Source organism: Balaenoptera borealis (assembly GCF_965194805.1).
Source record: "Balaenoptera borealis genome assembly, chromosome: 14".
Classification (NCBI taxonomy): Eukaryota; Metazoa; Chordata; class Mammalia; order Artiodactyla; family Balaenopteridae; genus Balaenoptera; species Balaenoptera borealis.
The window spans coordinates 63,209,554-63,233,538 of NC_138875.1; the positions used below are offsets into that span (position 1 = coordinate 63,209,554).

The following is a 23,985-nucleotide window of genomic DNA, read 5'->3' on the forward strand; positions in this document are numbered from 1 at the left end:
GACGGGCCTGGGGGCGGGGCGCGGCGCGGCGCAGCCCGGGGCGCGCGAGCGGCCCGCGGGAAGCACAGCCGTGCGCGCCCCGGAGCCGGGTCCGGTTGGGCTGCGGTCCGCGCGCCGCCGCGCTGTCCTGTTGGAGGAGGGAGGGGCTGGCGCAGCCATGTTCGTGGCGCGCAGCATCGCGGCGGACCACAAAGATCTCATCCACGATGTGTCTTTCGACTTCCACGGACGGCGGATGGCCACCTGCTCCAGTGACCAGAGCGTCAAGGTGCGCGCGGGGCCGAGCCCGGAGGGGGGCGGGAGCGTGCGCGGCCCGCTGTCCGAGCGGAGGGGCGCGGGGAGAGTGGATTCCTCTCGACTTGAGGCGCGCTGCGGGCACGAGGTCCGGAGCCCAGGCCGATTGGCGGGCACCCTCCTCCTCGCTAGTGTGGAGTCAACGCCGCCTGGGCCGCCTCCGCCGCCTCCGCCGCCTCCGCGCGGCTGCGGGGGCGTGCGTGCGTCACGGCGGCGTGCGCGCTCCTGCCGCGGGGGAGGCTGGGCGCGCGGGTCCGGCCGACTCTGCAGGGCCGCCCGGCTGGGCCCAAGGCGCCATGGCACCGCTCCTCGTTGGTCAGGCTGGGGCCCGGGTCGCGGGGGCGCCGGCACAGTGGGTGGGGTGAGCCGGCCCCCGAGCACCTCGGCCCCTCCATCCGGAGCGGGGCCCCGGGACCCCTCCCCGCCGTCCGCCCGCTCCTCACAGACGTGCCGCAGGGGCGCCGCGCGGCCGGTCTGCTCCGTACGCGACGTCCTCGCAGGCGGGTCGGAATCCACTTCCCGGGCTGCAAGTGTTGCGAGGCCCAGGTTTTCTCGCTCGCCCCGCCGTGGGAGTGTCGCAATAATAAGCGTCCGTTAACCAAGTGGGTTTCGTTATCCGCGTAGAGCTCAGCCTCCAAGTCACTAGGACTTAGTGGGTCGTCTAGTACGGAGCTTTTGTCTGTCGTGGTGTTGCAGTGAAAATCTTCATTAATACAGCTTTTTATGTTTTCTGGATGATTTCCATAGGCTCATTCCAGTAGAGAAATTAGTGAATATTTTAAAAGCTTTTGAGAGTAATAAGCAAATTACCTTTTTGCGGGTTGTACTATGTTACAATTGCCGGTGAAGAGTATCAGTGTGATAATTGTCCGTGTCGGGCATTATCATCGCAGTTTTTTTTTCTTTAATTATTTTTTATTGTGGTAAGGTACACGTAACAAAATTTACCACCTTAACCGTTTTTAAGCGTATAGCTCAGTGGTATTAAGTGTGTTCATATCTTTGCATCCATCTCCAGAACCTTCTCATTTCGCACTGTCCCCGTTAAACATAACTAGCCGGTCCCTCCGGCCCCCGCCCCTGGCAGCCACCCTTGTACTTTCTGTCTCTGAATTTGGCTATTCTAGCGGCCTCATATAAGTGGGATCTTACAGGATTTGTCTTTTTTTGTGACTGGCTGATTTCACTTAGAATAATGTTTTGAAGTTCATACATGTAGCATAGGTCATAATTTCCTTCCTGAAAAAGGGAATGTTTAAACTTAAAAACTTTTTTAAAGGGCTAAAAATATATATTGCATATACTGCATTTTACTTATCACTCATCTGTCAGTGAAGTTGGGTTTCTTCTACATTTTAGTTGTGAATAATGCTGGTATAAATGTGGGTGAACAAATATCTCCTTGAGGCCCTGCTTTCAACTCTTTGGGGTGCAGACCCAGAAGTGGAATTGCTGGATCACATGGCAATTCTATTTTTATATGAAGTTTTTTGAGGAGCCACCATACTGTTTATCGTTACTTTTTTTTAAGACAGGTTAAAGTGTCATGTTGTTATTGTAATCTGTATTTTTTGTTGGTAGTAATGTTCAGTGTTTTGTTTTTGTTTGTTATATATACAGTTGATCCTCATTGTTTGCAAATTTTGTATTTGTGAATTTGCTTATTCTTTAAAATTTATTTATAACCCCAAAATCAGTGCTCATGGTTGTTTGTTGACATGAGCTGGGTGGCAAAAAAATTAGAGTTGTCGGATGTGCGTTCCCAGCTGAGGTTGGACGGGTGACACTCTGCCTTATGATTCAGGCTTTCATAATGTAAACAAGCATCCTTCTCATTGTCTATTTAGTGTCACATTTTTCACATTTTCGTTCTTTTTTTGGTGATTTCCACTGTCTGAAGTGGTCCCCAAGTGTAGTGCTGCATAGAGTTCCCCCAAACAAGAAGGCTGTGATGTGCCCTATGGAGAAAGTGTGTGTTAGGGAAGCTTCATTCAGATGTGAGTTATGCTGCTGTTGGCAGTGAGTTCAGTGTTATTGAATCAATAATGTATACCAAATAAGGTGTTTTTAAACATACACACATAAAACAAGGTTATGTATCGATTGGTTGACAAATATATTGTGGCGAGAGACTCCTGTGAATCTCACCTGTCAATAATTTCCCCAGGAGGAGTGGTTTGGTATTCGCCAATTCACTGCTTACAGTGGCATTCTAGGACATAACTAGGACATAATGGCTATAAGTAACCAGACTTGACTGTAACTGATATTGTCTCCATTAACTAGTAGAGCACAGGTTCCTTGACCCCAGTGCTTAGCACAGGGCCTGACGTATCCAAGTTTCTCAATAAATATTTTGTTGAATGAGTGAATGTTTACTTATTGGTTGTATTCTTTTGTGAATTTATGTTCCCCTCCTTTGCCCTCGTACTAACTAATGTTAATGTTTTTCATATTAATTTGTAGGAATTCTTGGTATAAAATATCTTTTTTCTTACAGGTCTGGGATAAAAGTGAAAGTGGGGATTGGCATTGCACTGCTAGCTGGAAGGTTAGTATTTATTTTTACAGTGATTTGAAAGAATTGAAACATTTACTATTTGGTAGCATTAGTGACTTGCTGTTCAGCTTTGAGAGAATTGTAAAATTTATATCTTTTACTTACATTTTTTTCACTATTAAAGTAACAAATACACTTCAGAAAATTTAATAAGAAAATTTGAAATTCTGTATCATTCTAACCTAATTATTTTTTGCATCTCAGTATTTCTTACCTTTTTCCTTTATATATTTTTTAATAGTTGTGATGTTTTGTACATAATTTTATTTCTTGCATTTTAGAAAAATAACTTTACTCAGGTAGATTTTTATGTATCTGGAGAATCATCAATTTTAAATGTACAGTTCAACGAGTGTTAGTAAATTTACACAGTTATGCAACCATAACCACAATCTAGTTTTAGAACACTTCCATCAACCCTGAGGTTTCCCTTGTGCCTTTTGGGGTCAGTCCTCGTTCCCTCTTAAGCCCCAAGCAACCACTGAACTGTTTGTATAGTTTTACTTTTTCTAGACATTTCATATAAATGGAATTCTACAATATGTAGTTCTTTGTTTCTGCCTACTTTCCTTAGCTTGTTTTTGAGGTTCATCCATGTTGTGGCATGTGTCAGTGGTTCGATCCTTTGTAATGCTGAGTAGTATTCCCTTGTATAGATAAAGCCACATTTTATTTATTCATTCACTATTTGATGGACAATTTGATTGTTTTTAGTTTTTGGCACTTATGAATAATGCTGTTATGAACATGCCATACAAGTCTTTGTGTAGACAAACATTTTCGATTCTCTTAGATATGTAGGAATAGAATTGCTGGGCTGTGTATGTTTTTTTTTTTTTTTAATTTTATTTATTTATTTATTTATTTATTTATTTATTTATTTATTTATTTATTTATGGCTGTGTTGGGTTTTCGTTTCTGTGCGAGGACTTTCTCTAGTTGTGGCAAGCGGGGGCCATTCTTCATCGCGGTGCGCGGGCCTCTCACTATCGCGGCCTCTCTTGTTGCGGAGCACAGGCTTCAGATGCGCAGGCTCAGTAACTGTGGCTCACGGGCCTAGCTGCTGTGCGGCATGTGGGATCTTCCTAGACCAGGTCTCAAACCCGTGTCTCCTGCATTAGGCAGATTCTCAACCACTGCGCCACCAGGGAAGCCCTGTGTATGTTTTAACTTTCTTGAAAACTGCCAGACTCTTTTCCAGAGTGCCTGTACCATTTTATATTCCACCAGCAATGTATGAGGGTTCCAGTCTGTCTTTTTGATTATAGCCATCCTAGTGGGTGTGAAGTGGTGTCTCACTGGGTTTCAATTTGTATGCCCTTAATGATTAATTATGTTGATAGTGTTTTCATTTGCGTATTTGCCATTCATTTATCTTTTTTTTTTTTTAATTTATTTATTTATTCATATTTATTTTTGGTTGTGTTGGGTCTTCGTTTCTGTGCAAGGGCTTTCTCTAGTTGCGACGAGCGGGGGCCACTCTTCATTGCGGTGCGCAGGCCTCTCACTATTGCGGCCTCTCTTGTTGCGGAGCACAGGCTCCAGACGCGCAGGCTCAGTAGTTGTGGCTCACGGGCTCAGTTGCTCCGCGGCATGTGGGATCCTCCCAGACCAGGGCCCGAACCCGTGTCCCCCGCACTGGCAGGCAGACTCTCAACCACTGTGTCACCAGGGAAGCCCCATTTATCTTCTTTGGTGAAGTGTCTATTTAAATCTTTTGTCCTCTCCCCTTTTTTTAAATTGAGGTGAGAGTCACACAACATAAAATTAGCCATTTCAAGTAAACAAATAAATGTGAATGCATTTATTACATTCACAATGTTGTACAATTACTACCTCTGTCTAGTGCCGAAACTTATTTTTATCACTCCAAAAGGAGACTCGTATTTCTTGCTTTTTAGTTTAACAACATGTTTCATAAGTACTTTGGTTTGTTTTTAAACATAACTATAGCAACAAAACATAAATATAACAACAAATATACCCTATTTTGTTTAGCTGATGGATATTTAAGTTGTTTCCTTTTTATTGTGATGAACACCTTTGTGCAATCCTTATTCTTTAGTTAGATTGTGCTTTACTGGGAATCTAACATTTAGCAGAATCTCAGTGCCCTAGTGCATCTTTTACTTAATAGCCTGTAAAAATAAGAAAGGTGAAATGAAAAAGACTGGACAGAACAAAGGATAAAAAATAAGGGTGCAGGGGCTTCCCTGGTGGTCCAAGTGGTTAAGACTCCGTGCTTCCACTGCAGGGGGCATGGGTTCAATCCCTGGTCGGGGAACGAAGATCCTGCATGCCGCATGGCACGGCCAAAAAAAAAGAGGGGTGTGCAAAGTTTACCATTGGATGATGACACTGTTACCATGTAGAAATTATTGGATTATGAAAGTGTTCTGAGATTATTGAGTATAAAAGTGTTAGATGTACAGAAGCTTGAAACAGATTTTGTAAACATCCATTGGTGGACTGGTGCTTATTGTCATACAGTATTTTTACTGGAAAGCACAAATGAATTCTGTTGATGTGAAATGCTTTAAGACTTTTCTGCCTTTTTTTTTTTTTGTCAACAAAAAAGAGTTGGATTATAGTAATTTGAACTAATTTGACATTTTTCATCTATAAAGATAATGCTATTGAGCTTTAAATTATTTCCTCAGAATACAAGGATTTGGACTTCTCTATATTTGTTCTCATTGCCTCTTTTCCTAGAATAGTCCATTGTCTAGCCAGACATCAGAATCATTTAAGCATTTTGTTGCTATGGTTTCTTATACTGTCAGGCTTTTGAAGCATATAATTTTGATTACTCTTATTTATCAGGTGGATGTTTCCTATAGAGGAAATTTGCAAGTAAAAAAAACACAAAACAGTAGACTGATAGAATCTCTGTTTAAAAGCTTTGTTAGGCTAAACTCTGAACCAAGTCTCCAACTATTATTAGCACTGAAAGAGGTCAACTTTATCCATCTGGATTTTTCTTTATTAGTAAAATGTTAGAAGAATTTGACTCTAGAAGGGCTGCAATCCTAAATATAGAGTATCTTCTAAACGTTAAAAGTGCTAGAATTGAACTTTTTATTGGCTGTGCTGCATAACATGCGGGATCTTAGTTCCCGGGCCAGGGATCAAACCCATGCCCCCTGAAGTGGAAGCGTGGAGTCCTAACCACTGGACCACCAGGGAATTCCCTAGAATTTAACTTTTTAAATGTTAAATTGAATAGCTTTCTCCTTTTGTTGAAGTGAAAATATCTGTATTCTGTTTCTTCAAGTGACTCAACTCAGCTTTTTTCATTTTTTGCTTTTTTAATTCCTCAGACACATAGTGGATCTGTGTGGCGTGTGACATGGGCCCATCCTGAATTTGGACAGGTTTTGGCTTCCTGTTCTTTTGACCGAACAGCTGCTGTCTGGGAAGAAATAGTAGGAGAATCAAATGATAAACTGCGTGGACAGAGCCATTGGGTGAGACATTTGTTAGCGGTGGGTTGGTGGGTGGGGGACATGAGCACCCGAGGAGCAGTGGTCTTTCCAAGAACACTTCGGGGTGCTAAGATTTTCAGTCCCACCCTCCCTGACCTCCGGGGAGGAGAGAGGGGCTGGGGATTGATGTAATCACCAATAGCCAATGAGGTAGTCATTCACGTCTGTGTAATGATGTCTCCATAAAACCCCTAAAGCAGCTGTCCTCAACCCTTTTGGCACCAGGGACCCGTGTGGAAGACAGTTTTTCCACGGGGAGGGCAAAGGGGGATGGTTTCGGGATGATTCAAGCGCATTACATTTATTGTGCACTTTATTTCTATTATTATTACATTGTAATAATAAAATAATGAAATAATTATACAACTCAGCATAATGCTGACAGGAGGCAGAGCTCAGGTGGTAATGTGAGCAACGGAGAGCGGTTGTAAATACAGACGAAGCTTCACTCGCTTGCCTGCTGCTCACCTCCTGCTGTGTGCCCCGGTTCCTAACAGGCCACGGACCGGTACTGGTCCGTGGCCCAGGGGTTGGGGACCCCTGCCCTAGAGGACAGGGTTCGGAGGCTTCTGGGCTGGTGAACACCTGGAGATTTGGGGAGAGTGGTGCCTGGAGGGGGTGTGGAAGCTCCACACCTGTCCCCAGCCTTGGGGACCTGTCCCCAGCCTGTGCGTCTCTTCCACGTGACTGTCCCTGAGTTACACCAGTCAGTCAGAAGCACAGGTAACAACCTGGGTTTTCGACTGGCATCTGAAGAAGGGTGTCTTGTGGGACTGAACTCTGAACTCGTGGAATCTGATGCTATCTCCGGGTAGTTAGTGTCAAAATTGAGTTGAATTCTCCTTGGACACCCTGCTGGTGTCAGAATTGTCTGCTGGGGTGGGGAACAGCCTCTACCCCCTACCCCCACCGGAATTGGAATTGTTACCAGAACCTTTTACTTCTTTAGGGAAATGTCTCTTCAAGTCCTTTGCCCATTTTGTTGTTGTTGAGTTGTAGGTAGGGGTTCTTTATGTATTCTGGATATTAATTCCTTAAGAGATACATGATTTCCAAATATTTCCTCCCATTCTGTGATTTGCCTTTTCACTCTCTTGATAGTGTCCTTAGGTGCACAAAATTTTCATGAAGTCCGGTTTATTTTTTTCTTTTGTTTCCTTGTGTTTTTGGTATCATAAATCATAGACAGATTCACTGTCATGGAGACTTTTCCCCTAAGTTTTCTTTTAAGAGTGTTGTAGTTTTAGTTCTCATGTTTAGGTCTTTGATTCACATTGAGTTAATGTTTGTACATGATATAAGGTAAGTATCTAACTTCATTCTTTTACGTGTCAATATCCAGTTTTCCTAACACCTTTTATTGAAAAGATTGTCTTTTCCCCATTGAATGGTCTTGACATCCTTGTTGAAAATCAAGTGACCATATATGGAGAGTTTATTTCTGGACTCTATTCCATTGGTGTCTGTCTATTCTTAGGCCATAACACACTGTTTTAATTATTGTAGGTTTGTAGCTTGCATACTATTCATATTTTTGACTTTTTTTTTTGTTTTTGAATGATGGAAGGGGTTGGCCTCATTGCCTTTGCACCGGGGCCTTCCTCAGGCAAACAGTTGCTTAAGGGCAGGGGCGCAGAGACATTTCTTGAATAGAAAGGATTTTTCTAGCAGTCAGTCTGAGATCGATCAGTTAGCATAGTATAGGTTGGGTTTAGGAGTGGTGGCATAGAAAGGATTTTTCTTCGAACTTAATTATTTGTCTTTAGTTAAATCCACTGTCATTAATGCATTTAATGTTTCAACATTTGTGTTATTATTCAGTGGTGTTTTTAGACAAAAGTTTGCAAAGATGCTATGCTATCTTTGAAGTTTGATATTCTTTTGATATTCAGACACCTTAAGATGTATTTTAGTAACCATAGACAGTAAACTCTTTTTTTAAAAATTATTTATTTATTTATTTATTTATTTATGGCTGTGTTGGGTCTTCGTTTCTGTGTGAGGGCTTTCTCTAGTTGCGGCAAGTGGGGGCCACTCTTCATCGCGGTGCGCGGGCCTCTCACTATCGCGGCCTCTCTTGTTGCGGAGCACAGGCTCCAGCCGTGCAGGCTCAGTAATTGTGGCTCACGGGCCTAGTTGCTCCGCGGCATGTGGGATCTTCCCAGACCAGGGCTCGAACCCGTGTCCCCTGCATTGGCAGGCAGATTCTCAACCACTGCGCCACCAGGGAAGTCCACCATAGACAGTAAACTCTTGGTTTCTAAATTTTGTTGACATTTTCAGTCAAAAATCATCTCATCTAGGTGCCAGACAGTAACTGCTACATGCTATGCTGGGATTCTCTAATTACCAGAATGCCAGCCTCGTACCATTCACTTGGTCTCTTTTAAAAGTGGATGATAGCGGTCTGAGTAGGACTAACACTTACACTTGATGGAAGAAGTTTCACACCCTCCATTCTGTTGTTAAAGAATCTGAATTCTTTTACTTTGCGGCTTGCGGCCTGCTTTGTATGACAAAACTGCCCATATGAAAATTCTAACACTTTCTGGTTTACTGACCTATCTGCTTAAGAAGAGAGTACTTACCTAATTTAATAAAGTTAGATTTCGTAAGGCCTTCTTTCTTCTGCCATAGAGGGAGTAATTGATTATAGGTCACTGGTTTGTTACTGATTGCTAGCTGTGTATGTGGTATTTTGCTAAGTGCTTTAGAGGAAATTGAGGCCCACACAGGTTTTGAATACCTTATTCAAGGTTATATACCTAGTAAGTGGCAGAGGAGTTCTGTGTGATTTCAGAGCCTGTGTTCTTTCCACTCTGCCATCCTTTTTTTTTGTATTTAATTAATTAATTAATTTTAAGATTTAATTTAATTTTTAAAAATTTTTGGCTGTGTTGGGTCTTTGTTGCTGCGCGAGGGCTTTCTCTAGTTGTGGTGAGCAGGGCTACTCTTCCTTGTGGTGTGCAGGCTTAGTTGCTCCACGGCGTGTGGGATCTTCCCAGACTAGGGATCGAACCCGTATCCCCTGCATTGGCAGGCGGGTTCTTATCCACTGCGCCACCAGGGAAGTCCTTGTATTTAATTTAAATTGTTAATTTTTTTTCAGGTCAAGAGGACAACGCTAGTGGACAGCAGAACATCCGTTACCGACGTGAAATTTGCTCCTAAGCATATGGGTCTTATGTTAGCAACCTGTTCAGCGGATGGTATAGTCAGAATCTATGAGGCACCGGACGTCATGAATCTCAGCCAGTGGTCTCTGCAACATGAGATCTCATGCAAGCTAAGCTGTAGCTGTATTTCTTGGAACCCTTCAAGGTATGCTTACACAGCAATCCTCTGGTGATATAAGCCTAGTAATTATTACACTTAGCATCAGATGGTTTATTTTTTTGAATATGCTTTTTGTAAGTAATCTTGTTCATTATTTTTAAAAATGTATATTATGTATAATAAAAATTCTCTCTTCTCCACCCTGTCATGTGTCTTATACCCCTATTTCTACTCCACAGAAGAAGCCAACCACTGTAAATATTCTGGTGCGCCTTCTGGACTTTTTCCATGCATATACAAATAAATATTTAATAACAAATATTTAATTTGTGTGTTTATAAACACACAAATGTATGCAAATACAGGTATATGCTATCATGTACAAGTGGACACAAAACACACACACATGTTTAGACATAACATTTTCCTTTCATGCAATTTGCCTTTTTCACTTACAGATACATCATGGGCATTTTCCCATGTGTTAGTGTAACTAGTCCTTCCTAACTCCTTTAACTGCTGTGTAGAGTGTGATTCTAAGACTGTATCATAGTTGATTTTTATTAAACTGTTTTTAAAATTAAAAGAGTAATGAGTCACCTGATAAAAAAATTCAAATAATCTAGAAGAGTACAAAATGAGAGGTAAAAGTTCCCTTACCCCCTAAAAACAAATGCTGTTAGTAGTTTTGTTTTTAGATTTTAATTCTGGTAGTCACTATTTTATTTTTAAATGATTTATTTATACCTTTGGTTCTTGCTGTGTTATCTTTAGACAGTATTTATACTCATTCTGTGAAAGATGACTTTAGCACATTTACAAAGCTTTCCACTTGTCAAGGTATGACAAGATATTTTATTTGTGGAAGTGTTAATAGTTGTTTAGTTATATTCGTAATTATCTTAATTTCAAATATTTATTTCTCTAGTGATTTATCAATTTAGACTATATTGACTCACCTTTTTTTTTTTTAATTAATTAATTTATTTATTTATTTATGGCTGTGTTGGGTCTTCGTTTCTGTGCGAGGGCTTTCTCTAGTTGTGGCAAGCGGGAGCCACTTTTCATCGCGGTGCGCAGGCCTCTCACTATCACGGCCTCTCTTGTTGCAGAGCACAGGCTCCAGACGTGCAAGCTCAGTAATTGTGGCCCACGGGCCCAGCCGCTCCGTGGCATGTGGGATCCTCCCAGACCAGGGCTCGAACCCGTGTCCCCTGCATTGGCAGGCAGATTCTCAACCACTGCACCACCAGGGAAGCCCCTCACTTCTCTCTTAAAAAAAGGGGAAATTAGCTTTTTTTTGCTTCTACCACACATCCACCCTCCCATTTCCTAATATTTTGTTACATTGCTTATACAGTGACAAGATTTACAATGTTTGTATTTACGTTTTGTAAACATTTAATGATGTTGTTATATGTGTTAAGTACACATATAAGTACTTTGTCTTTTGACTACAAGTTGATTCTAAATACTAAGTAGCAACCAAATTCATAAGACTAGATTATGTAAATATTCATTACAGACACAAATGTAAACTATTTCATGAAAACTGTTGTTCACACAGAGTAATATGGCATTAACTCCTGATGGGTGCTCTTTTCTCTTTACTGATTCCTTTACTTCTGGGTTATACTTGGCTGTCACAATTTTCATATCACGAGTTGCCTTTGGATTTTTTGTTTTCATTTTGGTCGCATACCTCTTAAAGTAACTTTTTTTCCTATATGGGATGGATGGCAAACTTTCTGAATTCTAGCATACCCAAAAATGTCTTAATTTTTCTCCATGCTTAATTGTAGTTTGGCTAGTTTTAGAACTTCGGCCAAGTTCCAGATGTAAGAATTTCAAAGTACTGTTCTTGAATCTTTTAAACTTTAGGTGGTGAGATGTCTGAGGTCAGTCTGATACTGGATCTTTTGTAGGTAGCCTAGTCTTTCTGGAAGATTTTAGGATTTTGTCTTACTACTTTGAGTTGCAAGTATATTCTCCGAGTTTGTGGTTTGTCATTTTGACACTATCATGACTTTTGATAGTCTGCAGAAAGTTCTGAATTTTAATATAGCCACACTTAACAGTCTTTCTATATTTGTTATAGTGCTTTTTGTTTTTTTATTTGAGAAATTCTTCCCCACCTTGATGTTGTTAAGTGTATTCTGAAAGGTTTTTGGTTTTGCCTTTCACACTTGGGTCATTAAAACTCCTGGAATTGCTTTGTATAGCTTAAGGTAGTAGAATTCTAAAATTTATATACCAGGATGTTTCCAGGTATTTTTTCTTTTAAAACATTTTTCTGTTAGGGAAGATTTCAAATATACTAAAAGTGTAATAGGCAGAGCCTCACATATCCATCACCCAGCTAGAATAATTCAAAGCTACTCTTGGTTAATCTGTATATGCCTCCCCACCTTCACAAACAAAACAAAACAAAACAAAAAAAACTGGATTATTTTGAAGTAAATCCAGACATACACTATTAGATGTTGGTCTTTTTTGAATTCATCCTGCTTGATGCTTAGTGGTCCCTTTTAAGGTGAAGATTCTTGTCTCAGATTGGGGATATTTTAGGATTCTTTGATAATTTATCCTTCTGTTTTCTCGATTCTGTCCTTCTGGAATTCATCTTTGATTATTCTTGGATTTACTCTCTATTTCTTTAAAATTGTTTGGAGATTTACTACTCTGTCTTCCAGATCTCCAGCTTGTTCTTCAGGTGTGCATTTTATACCATCCAGTGATGTTGGGGGTTGGGGGGAGTGGCAATCATTTTTAATTGTTAAGAAGTCTTTCTTTTTCTCTGATAACTCCTTTTTTATGCCAGTCAGTTTTTGTTACATGGATACACATTTCTCTGAGGATCCTAATTAAAATTTTTAAAAATTTTATGTTTTTTGATTTACAGTCAAGTCTTCTTTTTTGCAGTAGTTGTGTTCTATCAAGTTGCTATGAACACTGAATTAGCTAATACTGAACCACCCCTCCCAGGGGAAATACAGGATTAGGTGCCACCAGCCTCTGATCACATTTTTGTTAACTGATCAATACTCAACCTTGTTTTATGTGTATTTCTGTCTAAAGACACCTTATTTAGTCTATATTCATTAACACTGAATCCAGCCAACAACACTAACTCACACCTGAATGCAGCTTTTATCTAACAGAGGTATTTTCTCCATAAGGCACATCATGACCTTCTTGCTAAACTTAGGAACACAAGGCAGCACTTCAGCACTGCACTTGGGGGCCATTTTAAACAGCAAAATCATCAACACAACAAAAATGCAGAAAACATGATGGTAAATAGAGTGCAAAACAGACACTGGTTTTTCAGCATGAAGCTGAAACAGGAAGGCCCATGAGTGCCCCAAGTATTGGATTTTTGGTTTTGCAAATAAATTTTAGCAAGTAGGTCAGTTTACAAATGTAGAATCTGCATATGATGTGGACTGTAGGCTGTTTTATATTTTCTCAAAGATCTGTTTCCTCAAAGAACTGTTTGTATGCCTTGGTCTTTAACTGTCACACTCCTTGTTTTTGTCAAGTGCGTGTTAGTCTTTGCTCATGTATTTGTGTTTGTGAACAGGAGACTGTGATGGCTGCTAGAGAGAACTGGTGTTGGTATTTTTCTCCTGTTAGATGCTCTGTTTTCTTAACAGCTCATTCTCTTACTTAGGGGGTTAGCTGAGTTTTGACTAAGTAGGTGGAGTGGTTTGGCAGGGTTTCGTTGTAGGGCGACCAAGAGGGAGCTGGCAGGTGGGCATTACCCCCAAATTGCCAAAGTCAGGAGGTTTTGACTTGGGGGATAGAGCACTTTAATGTATTTTCTTCTTTCTTGTCCCTCTCCCTGCTGGCTTTGGAGTGCTACTTTATTTGAAGTTCATATCTCTCCTCTTATAAGTTCTAATCATCTCACTAGGATCTTTCCTCAGACTTTCTTTAGCCTAGAGCACAATCAGCTGCCAGCCATGGGGGTCTTCTGATTGCAGATTATTAAATGAATCAATTCATGATTGCCCCATTACTCATTACTATTGGTTGATTGATTCATTATTTACTTGCTTACTGATTAGAGGTTGGAGCTTCCAGAATTTCCTCCTTAATGATAGTTGTTGAGCTCTTTTTCCCTTAGCATTTTCACTGTCTGATCTCCTTTTGCTTCCTGGAATCCTCCAGATTTCATGATTTCTGATGGCACATTCTGATTTCTGCACTGTTACAGTGTTATTTTTTCATCATTTCCATGGAGGCGTAGGAAGGAGATGCAGGTGATCAGTCTCCTGTATTCAGTCAGAGAGTTTGATGGTTTTGCTCACTGTTTAATTATGAGTCATATTTGGAAAATGGTTTAAATGTGATCATCTTATTTATGGATATACAAATGAGATAATCCTCAATTCAGGTTGTTATCTGGATGTTTTATAATTTATTTTTTAGAATATTTAAAAAATTTATATTTTCAGTAATTTGAGATTATATTACTGTAAATGTACTTGCCCTTGCTCAAATAAATACATTTGTGGAACATTGAAAAAAGAAATTTTATGAGATATAGAAATTACTATAATTTACATCCCTTTGAATAGCCAAGAATTATAATAAGTAACTTGTAATTTTGTTTTATTACTATAGCACTTTGTAGTTTACCTGGTATTTTTCTTTTTTTTTTTTAAATTAAAAAAAATGTTTATTTATTTGTGGCTGTGTTGGGTCTTAGTTGCAGCACTTGGGCTTCTCTCTAGTTGTGGCGCGCAGGCTCCAGAGCACGTGGGCTTAGTTGCCCCGAGGCATGTGGGATCTTAGTTCCCCGACCAGGGATCGAACCTGTGTCCCCTGCATTGGAAGGTGGATTCTTAACCACTTGACCGCCAGGGAAGTCCCTACCTGGTTTTTTTCTTATATTAGGTGATGTCATTATCAGAAGCTTTAGTAATAAACACCTAAACCTTTTTTTTTTAAATTATCGCATTTTGTTTTCAGCTTTATGAAATTGGCAGATCACAATATCAAGATCAAAGGTTAAACAATACCTCTATGTCATGTTCATAGAGGTATTACTTAATCTGGATGGGGGAGGCAAAGGAAATCAATATCTAGGAAATTAGACATAGAAATGAAAAAAAATGATTCAACCTAGAGTCCACCTCAGTAGAGTTCACTCTCTTATTGCTTATCTTCTGCCTTTTTCAAAACGCAGTTGACCACAAATGAGTCTGGAGACTAGAGAATGACAGGCATGCCTTCCTGAGGGTGGTCTTTTTCTACTTTTCCTCCTCCATCGGGGTGGGGTTCTCTTTGTACGAAGCACGTAAAAATCTTTTTGCCATGAATTTGGTCACCACAAAATTACTTTTCATTCTATAGTTAATGACCAGATCTTTTAGAAAGAAAAATTCTAACGCCTCTTAGGTGTCTTTAAAAAAGAAAAATCTGTTGACTGCTTGAAGCTTTTTGTTTTGGGAAAAGGACTACTTTCTATCTCAGCCATAAGAAAATGTGGTTAAAAACAAGGTGAAAGCCCGGTGTCCTCAGTCCCCAGGCTGAGACCTCAGGGGTACCCCTCCTGGGTGTGTGGTGCCGGGCGTGGCAGGGGTCTAGTCCGCAGTGACACGCTGACTGGTGGGTTGCATGGCTGCTGGATACGTTTCTAATTCTCTGAACTAAATGTGCATTAATTTTATAATTATGTAAAACATCTTTTCCTTTCTAGCTCTCGTGCTCATTCCCCCATGATCGCTGTAGGAAGTGATGACAGCAGCCCAAACGCAATGGCCAAGGTTCAGATTTTTGAATATAATGAAAACACCAGGTCAGTACTGCTTTGGTTTAATTATTGTTCTGAATTGCATTTAATTTTTTTAAATGTTATTTCTTTATTCATTAACTCAGTTATGCATTATTCGTCACATATTTACTGATTTCCTATGATACGCTAAGTTCTCTGCTCTGGTAATATAAAATTGAGTGGTGTAGAGGAAAAGGTAATTGATCTCCCAGTATGTACCATCATGAAGGGAAAACAAAAAAAAAAAGGTGAAAAATGGTGATGAATTTTATAAACTGGGAGAATCAGGATGTTAAGAGATTATGCCTAGGGGGAGGGGGCCAGGAAAGTTCATTCAAAAGGAGAGCCATAGAATGAGTAGAAGTTAGCCAGACAAAGAGGGCAAAACATTCCAGATGGAGAAAACTGCATGTGATGAGAGAGAGCCAATATATTTTCATTGTGCTTGGAACATAATAGGTAAAAAGGAGTGTGATGAGAAATCTGGAAGGCTTATACCTGCAAGACCTACTGTTCAACGTTTAATTTTTATCTTAAAGGTAATGTGAAGCCATTGAAAGACTTCTCAGTTGGAGAATAACAGGATCAGATGGTAGTTTAACACTCCTGAGGTGTGGAAATAGACTTTGGTGTAGCTTCCTTTATCATCACTTAAAAAACTCAATTCTTGCTGTTGTCAGCTTAACTTTTTTCTTTACACTCAAATCTTAGGAAATTCAGGTACCCTTTTTCTTAAAAAAGATGTTAATGGCTAACAAATCAAGATCTCATTCTAATTAAGTTTTAGTTACTCTGTTTTAAGCTAAACTTAAAAAAATTAAAGGAAGAAACCTGGGAGGTTATATTACATTCCTAGGGCTGTCAAAGCAAATTACTACAAACTGTTGGCTTAAAACAGATGTTTCTTTTCAGAGTTCTGGAGGCCAGAAATCTGAAATCAAAGTGTTGTCAGGGCTGTGCTGCTTTCAGACTCTTTCCTTGTCTCTTCCAGCTTCTGGAGGCTCCAGGAGTTCCGTGGCTGAGCTGCATCACTCCAATCTCTGCCTGTGTCTTCACATGGCTTCTCCTCTAATGTCTGTTTCTCTCTCATCCTGAGATCCTTAATTGTGTCTGCAAAGGCCCTTTTCCGATAGGTCACAGTCACAGTTTCTGGGGGTTGGGGCTGGACATACTATATACTGCAGAGATAAACACTACTTCATTGTGAGCAAGATGGAGAAAATGGAGATACCTAGACATGTGGATTTTTAAATTTTTCATTTCTGATAATTTTAATGTAAATTGTTTTTTCATTTAGGAAATATGCAAAAGCTGAAACCCTCCTGACAGTCACAGATCCTGTCCACGATATTGCCTTTGCTCCAAACTTGGGACGGTCTTTCCACATTCTCGCCATAGCAACCAAAGACGTGAGAATTTTTACATTAAAGCCTGTGAGGTGAGTTTTTGAAACAATTACTAATTTGAAAGTTCTCTTACCTCTTGCTTATTTTCATTTGTGGAGGAGAGTATAGAGGCAACAGTGATCTGAAGAATGGATTCTTTAATGAACATTTTATCTACAAATATATGACTTTTGGAAATAGGGAATTGAGTAAAGAGAGGAGATTTATGTTTTCTTAGTTGTGTTTTATTTAGGCAGGTACTAAAATGAATTGGATCCTCTGAATATAATTGCACTCTATAAATGTTTGAAGGAATGAGAGGTCTCAGTCTACTTAGGGAAAATTAAATTAGCACTGAGACATTCTTGTGAATAAGCTATTTAGCTTTAACTTTGGAATTGTGAGTTTCAGTTCTTTTTCTTTTCTTCTTTCCTTCTTCCTTCTCTCCTCCTATTCTTCCCTTCCTACTTTTTCCTTTTAAAATTAATCATTATCATCTCTTTTATTCCTCAACCTTTTGGGGGGAATAAAATCCTCTTTAGTCACTTAATATCTTTTATGTGGTAGGATCATGCGAGGTACTGGGGAGTCAAATGAAAGTGACATGGCCCATCTCTCAGTAAGCTACAGAGGTTGGGGGGCGGGTATGGATATGACATTGATATGGTGTGTATGTGAGACCATTTGTATTTTTTAATTTAGAACAGTGAGAGTGTGTGTGTGTGTGTGTGTGTGTGTGTACACTCAGAATTCCTCAGGAAAATTTTTTTATTAACAGGAAAGAACTTACTTCCTCTGGTGGGCCAACAAAATTTGAAATCCATATAGTGGCTCAGTTTGATAATCATAATTCTCAGGTCTGGCGAGTGAGTTGGAATATAACAGGGACAGTGCTGGCATCTTCAGGAGATGATGGCTGTGTCAGGTTGTGGAAAGGTAAGATTTCATTGGAGGAATTGTTGCTTTATGATGCTACTTTAGAATTTTCACTTAGAAATGTAAACTCCGAAGTATTTTGAAAAAAAATTATCTTTCTACAGTTACTTTTAAATTAATGTCTCATATTGTGTTGAATCTTTATCATTTTACCTAGTTCAAAGCAGTAATTGATTGAATTGTTTAAGTTTCCATGTGGAACAAAGTAAAACTAATTGTAACAGAATATACACTACCTCCAAAGATACCATTTGCTATGTGTGTAACTTGTGGGACTTCTCTACAAACTCAGGATATAGTCATCTCTTACTTGATAAACAATTGCTTTATCCAGCAAGCCCTTAAGAGGAGAAAAATCCCATATCTTCCCCACTTCTTCTCTACAGCTCCCAAAAGTTAGAGAATCTTGAGGCCACTGATTCTAAAAGTTTCTTACAAATGCCAAGCAGAGAAGGCGGTCTGGACGGTGGACACTGACTGTGGGTGCTGTGGCGTGGTCTGCACTTCTCCACGGATGTTTATCCACTGGCTCTGTGTACCACTGTAGTCGGTGGCGTCCCATCTTTAGGATCCGAAGTTACAGCTTCGTTCATTTCCCCTGAGGAGTTAACTGTTTCCAAACTGCAGTTTGGCTGAGTCTCCCATGGTCAGCTTTAGGCTGTGGTAGAACCAGCCCAGGTGTCCCTTTCCTCAGGGTCTTTGCTGCCCTGTCCTGCCTAACTTGGATTTCCTGGGCTCAGTGTCCGCAGTGACCAGTTTTGCATCCAAACAATTAGGCCAAGTTGGATAAGCCACTCAAACCCCAGAGGTTCTGTTACCTGCATCCATGAGGACATGACTTGTACTTGCTTAACTGAGAAGGTGACTCCGTTACCCACACATTAGAACTGAAATTCATTATAATGAAGACAGAATTTTATTTTGATATTAACTTAATGTAATAATGTGGTAGCTTAGAGAATTGTCTCTGTTAATATTTATCTTGTAAGGAAAGGAAATGGGTGGTGAGAGCTTTGTTTTTAAATTAGTATTTCTTTAAAAACTTCAAAAAATAATTGTTAAAATTGAGATATATGTGTTTCATTTAAAAAAAAATGTCTTTACCATTTAACCGGAGAGATATGTAGCCTGTAGGTCTCTTTTATTTCTTTAATTGTAGATTTGTGCCCTGGAACATAGGTATTAGTCATGTTAATGAGTTTGACCATTTTCCTTTCAGCTAATTATATGGACAACTGGAAGTGTACTGGTATTCTGAAAGGTAATGGGAGCCCTGTCAATGGGAGCTCTCAGCAGGGAAACTCAAATCCTTCCCTAGGTTCAAATATCCCAAATCTTCAGAATTCATTAAATGGATCTTCTGCTGGCAGGTAGGCTGTTTTGTGAGAAAACTAGAAATTATCTTCTTTTTAAATCATTCTGGTAGCTATACTGAAGGTGTGTTATTTCATGGATTTTAAGATTGAATCAAGAAATTCACATGTAATTGTGGCACTAGAAGAGAAGGAGGCACTTTGGTAGCTCTGTATTTGGCTTATTACTTGGTCATAATATTTACAGGTAGGTTCTGAGGCTGTTAAACTCAATTATATGCTGCAATTTAGTGGTCTTCCAGAAACATATATAACTTTGAAGTAATGAGATGAAGAGGAAGTTTGGGACAGTACTGAGGATCGTAGTCCCAGATGAGCATTAGTGTTGCTAGTGCTGATAGGGTGGCCTTTGAGTCAGGTTAAACTGAAATTTTAAATAAAACACACGAACTAAGGCTTTGTAAAAGTGAGTAAATTAAATGTTTTTGTGTGTGTGTTTAAAATTTTCATGGAGATTGTAAGAGGATATGGTAAATTCTGAGTTCTTGATTTTTAGAATTTTTAGTATATTTTAGATTCTCAGGGAATGTTTAATGTTATCTAAAGAGTTGTCCTTTTGTTTTCATATTCAAATTTCAAATGTGAATTTGTAAGGTAAAGTTATTTTAATATGCCTTTGTGAATAATTTGGAATACTATTTAGGAAACTTGAAAGCACAGCCTTAACAAACTGTCACGTGGTTGTCCTGTTGTCAACTTAAATGAAAGAAGAGAATTGTATTTTAAATTTCCTCAACTATTTTTATATTGTTATATTTTTATAAAGGAGTCCTGCTTTTTGATTTTAAGTATTTGCATGAAAACAATTTCAGGTTACCATAGAAGATATCAGATTATAAAGATTATTTCATGAAGCAAAGATACTAGTGTTAATTTTTTTAAAAAAATCTAGTTTTTGGTTGCCGCCTGTACTGCATATTTTCTTTTGTAAAGAGCTTTGAAGTTTTGATGTGTTCTTATTGTGCCAATAACCATGTGTGTTAGATCTGTGATGCATTTTCCCTTCTCCATTTGTATTATGTCCTTTAACAGAAAGCACAGCTGAGTACCAGCTAACTGGAGTAACTTTGCTGTTTTGCTGCTTGTTGCATGCACACAGGAATGGGAAGCAAGCTCCTTTTCCCCTTCCCCAGCGCCGTTTGACCTCTCCCAAGATACACCAACAGCCTGCTTACTACTAAACGCAGTCCAAAAGGCCTTTAAAAATACAGTGTATATCATTTTTTTGTGTGCTAGCCAGTTTATTGACATTATTTGAAACTTTTGAAATATAAATGGAGAGGCTTTTTGTTGAGACATTGTCACCAAAACAATTTTTTGAAATGTTTCTGAAACGAACATGGGTTTTAAAATTAAAGGATTGTTAGCATCCTCATTGCTAGTTGGGAGGAGGGAAGATATCACTTTATTCCATCTGGAGACTATATATAGACTTATGTCTTTTATTTTCTAAAACAGTAAGCTAAAATGAATTTTTATAATTTTAATTTGAAGATTGAATATTTTTCATAAAGATTGTTTTGAGTGCTAATTTGTTTACCTTTTGTAGAATTGGTTTATACATGATATTATTCAGTACAACTCTGTTATTTCTTTGTAATGTTTAAAAAGTATTAGTGAAGGAGTGAGAGAAGTAGTAGTGAAAGTAACTTGACTGTACAGTTTGTAGCCAAACAACATTTGGTATTGCTTCATTTATAATTTAGAAGTAAAATGAAAACATCTTTGTAAGTTTTCAGTTCATATTCACTAAAGAGATAAATGTTTCTAATATGTGCTTGTATATTTTTATGGTGTGATTTCACTGCTTAAGGTTTCAAGTCAAAATTTAGAAACATACTATAAGAAGCAGATAAAACTCTGCTAAAATTGTGCATGCATGTTAACCTCCACATTCCATGTCCCAGGATTTTCTTAATTTTGTTGGCTGCTTCATTTAGTTCATATCCTCTGATGACAAAGCTATAAATCTTTTTTTGAGAAAATGCTAAAGTATTACGGGTAAGTTTTAAAATGGCAGAAGAATAACAGTAGGACATATTTTTGAGCCCTTTTACTTATCAAAATTTTGTACTAATCTTTTTGCAGAAAAACATCTAAGTACATTCAAAGATTGTGTTTCTTCAAAAGTATGTTGCAGTAGCTGGCCATACTATGTGAAAGTCTATCTGAATTGGTCCTGAGTATCATGTATGCACTAAAAAATGTGCTGCTGCTACAAGTGAAGTGTTGCTTAAAGAAAAAGCTTATTTGATTTGTAAATTACAGGAGAGCATCAATATGTTTCTCAGACTAGAAAATGTTTTAAATTATAAAATTATGTCTTTTTTGTAACATTCATACTGATAATTTTTTTTAACATTTTAAGTTTAACAGATTGTATTTTTTTCAAGTTCCTATACTTGCTTAAGTGAGCCTGATTTGAGTAAGGGTCTTGATTTTGCTATTATGTTCCGTTAGTTTTGGCATGAATATAGTAAAGCTTTTTTTTCTAGCATGTGTTTTTTCCTCTTTGGTTCTCTTTGTATTTACTACTTTTCTCTTTTTCTTCTGTTTTTTTCTTTTTTATTTTTTTCTGTTGTTTTTGTTTTGTTTTGGTGTTTTGTTCCTGTCTTCATTGTTTCAGGTATTTCTTTCCCCCTCTGGATTCCCCACGGGCTGGATCGAGATGGTCCAGTTATGCCCAGCTCCTTCCTCCTCCTCCTCCTCCTCCTCCTCCTCTGATAGAGCACTCTTGCGATGCTGACACTGCCAGCCTCCAGTATCCTCACCCTCGCAGACGATCTCTCTCTCGGCCTCTTAATCCCTTACCTGAGAATGAAGGGGTTTAAAAAACACTGATTTAACACTTAAAGGCCTTATTCAAGTGCTTGTAAATGCTTTCATTCCTGGCTTTTTGTTTTTCTTCATTTTCTTTCAGAAGATTTTTCTAATTTAGGGTCTGTCTTGCATGTATTACAACCAGAACATGGTGTTTGGAACCTAAATGTGTTTGTGCTTCTGCATCAAAGGAATATTTGCTTCATTGGTTGATAACCTTTGATGAAATATGAGATGTGTACACACAACATTAACTGTGAGAGTTACACACAATAGCTGACTTCAAAGTGCCTGTTCTGTACATTTTATTTTGAACTGTTATGGCGTTAAGTTTCTTATGGTTTGTCATACTGGTTAATGTGAAAGCATATTGTTATAAAGTTAACTTTGCCTTTGAGACATAATAAAAAATGTTTTTGATTTTTACAGGCTAATGTTGCAACTGACTAGTTTGTAAAATAAATCATTCCTGTGTATAAAGCAGCAAAACATAATATGGACTGTTTGGTCTTTTTTTTTTTTTTCTTTTAAAGGAAACTGCCTTTCACTACTTGGAATTATTGTTTAAAGCTTTTGTAATTATTCTCCAAGTAGATTATTTAATAAAATATATTTTTAAAGATATGAATCTGTTGCCATATAAAAATAGAATGTAGTTTATTTGATGGTTGGTAAAGCTTATTTGTATCTCCTTAAAATATCATATTGCTAAAAAAAAAATCCAAACAATCAGAAATTAGGGGATGATCATGGCATTTATTTAGAAGGTAGAAAGTTAGTATGCAGACTAACATCTAGAACCAACAAATGTCTACTTGACATTTGAACAGCATTTCGTGTGTCTATCAGCTAATCACACAGATGGTATAGTTGTTATAAATGTGTATTATAACTTATAATCTAATTTTCAAAGACACTCTCCTATCAATAGACACTTTCCTGTCAAACCCCTAGAGCTTCCTAACATGCAAAGGATAAAGAGCTTATAAAGTATATTGTATTTTAATTTAAGGCAAGGTCTTTCTTCTGTTAAAGGACTTGTTTTAGACCAGTAGACTTGTCGAGTTTCAAAGCAAGAGGTCTCACTTTAAGTCTGGATCTAGCTCAGAAGTAAGAATTCAGGTCTTTGAGATTTCAATCATTATAGAGGTACGTGGGGTAGGATGGGGTAATGAATTGAGACAGGCCCTCCCATTTAGTGAACATTGGGCATCTTCTATATGCAAGATACTGTGCTAAACACTTTGGGATATGTAAAAAAAACAAAGGTAGTCGGCGCACATTCATTCTAGTGGGAGAAGGCATTTACAGAATTTACAAAGGGTAATGAGGATTCAGCTTCATAATAAAGGTTGAATGGTACAGGAGGCATTAAAGAAAGTGATTTATATGAGTCAGTAGGATTTGGAAGGGATGTGGGATTGTGACATGTTGGAGTACTTAAAAGTGTAAGAGGGTGGAGTCCAGGGTGATGGCCCAAATGTAGAAGAGGACAGGGCATGTGCAGGCAGAGGATTAAGTTTTAGTCCAATGAAAGAACAAGGTTCATTTGGGGAGCTAGTGGGAGATTAACCTGGACACATACCTTGCGGTCACACTGTAGAAGGTGCTGGATATTGGAAGCTGAGGTGTTACCACTCAGAGCAGTTGGTAAAGGGGAGCCATGTGAGACGTCCGCCTTTCCTAACTGGACGGGTGTCACTTCTAATTCCCTGGAAGGTACCCTTGGCCATGGGGCCACTTCAAGCTCTACCTGGAATTGGAGATTTGGAATTCACTGGGAGGTCTACTCCTTTTCAGTTGGTCAGATAATAGCTAATGTTGCTGAGTGCCTCCATGTGCCAGTGCTCTTCTAGATGCAAGTTAACTGACTTCATCCTCACAGCAAACTCTGAGGCAAGTGCTCTGATTACCCCCATTTCACAGATGAGGACACCTGCAGGTTTAAGCTCTTTGTGCGAGGCTGCACGGTTAGGAAGTGAGAGCATTGAGACTTGGGCAGTCTGGCATCACAGTGAAGGCTCTTTTCCTGCAAATACTTTGGAGTGTAGATCCCTGTCACTGTCAGGTTGCT

General features: G+C 39.0%; 1 protein-coding gene across 2 annotated transcripts; it reads left to right on the forward strand.

The window, feature by feature from the left end:
* The first annotated feature begins 1 nt into the window (after position 1).
* On the forward strand, positions 2-22,405 carry SEH1L (SEH1 like nucleoporin). Of its 2 annotated transcripts, none has more exons than XM_082355014.1 (9): positions 2-268; positions 2,795-2,845; positions 6,175-6,321; positions 9,449-9,660; positions 15,323-15,421; positions 16,695-16,835; positions 17,561-17,718; positions 18,938-19,088; positions 21,718-22,405. In XM_082355014.1, exons 1-9 carry the CDS (start codon positions 158-160, stop codon positions 21,920-21,922), a joined length of 1,275 nt encoding a protein of 424 aa, XP_082211140.1. In that variant the 5' UTR covers positions 2-157; the 3' UTR covers positions 21,923-22,405. The 2 variants fall into 2 exon arrangements, with proteins under 2 accessions (XP_082211140.1, XP_082211141.1); XM_082355015.1 differs by having other exon boundaries at positions 4-268; positions 20,124-22,405.
* The last annotated feature ends 1,580 nt before the right edge of the window (positions 22,406-23,985 follow it).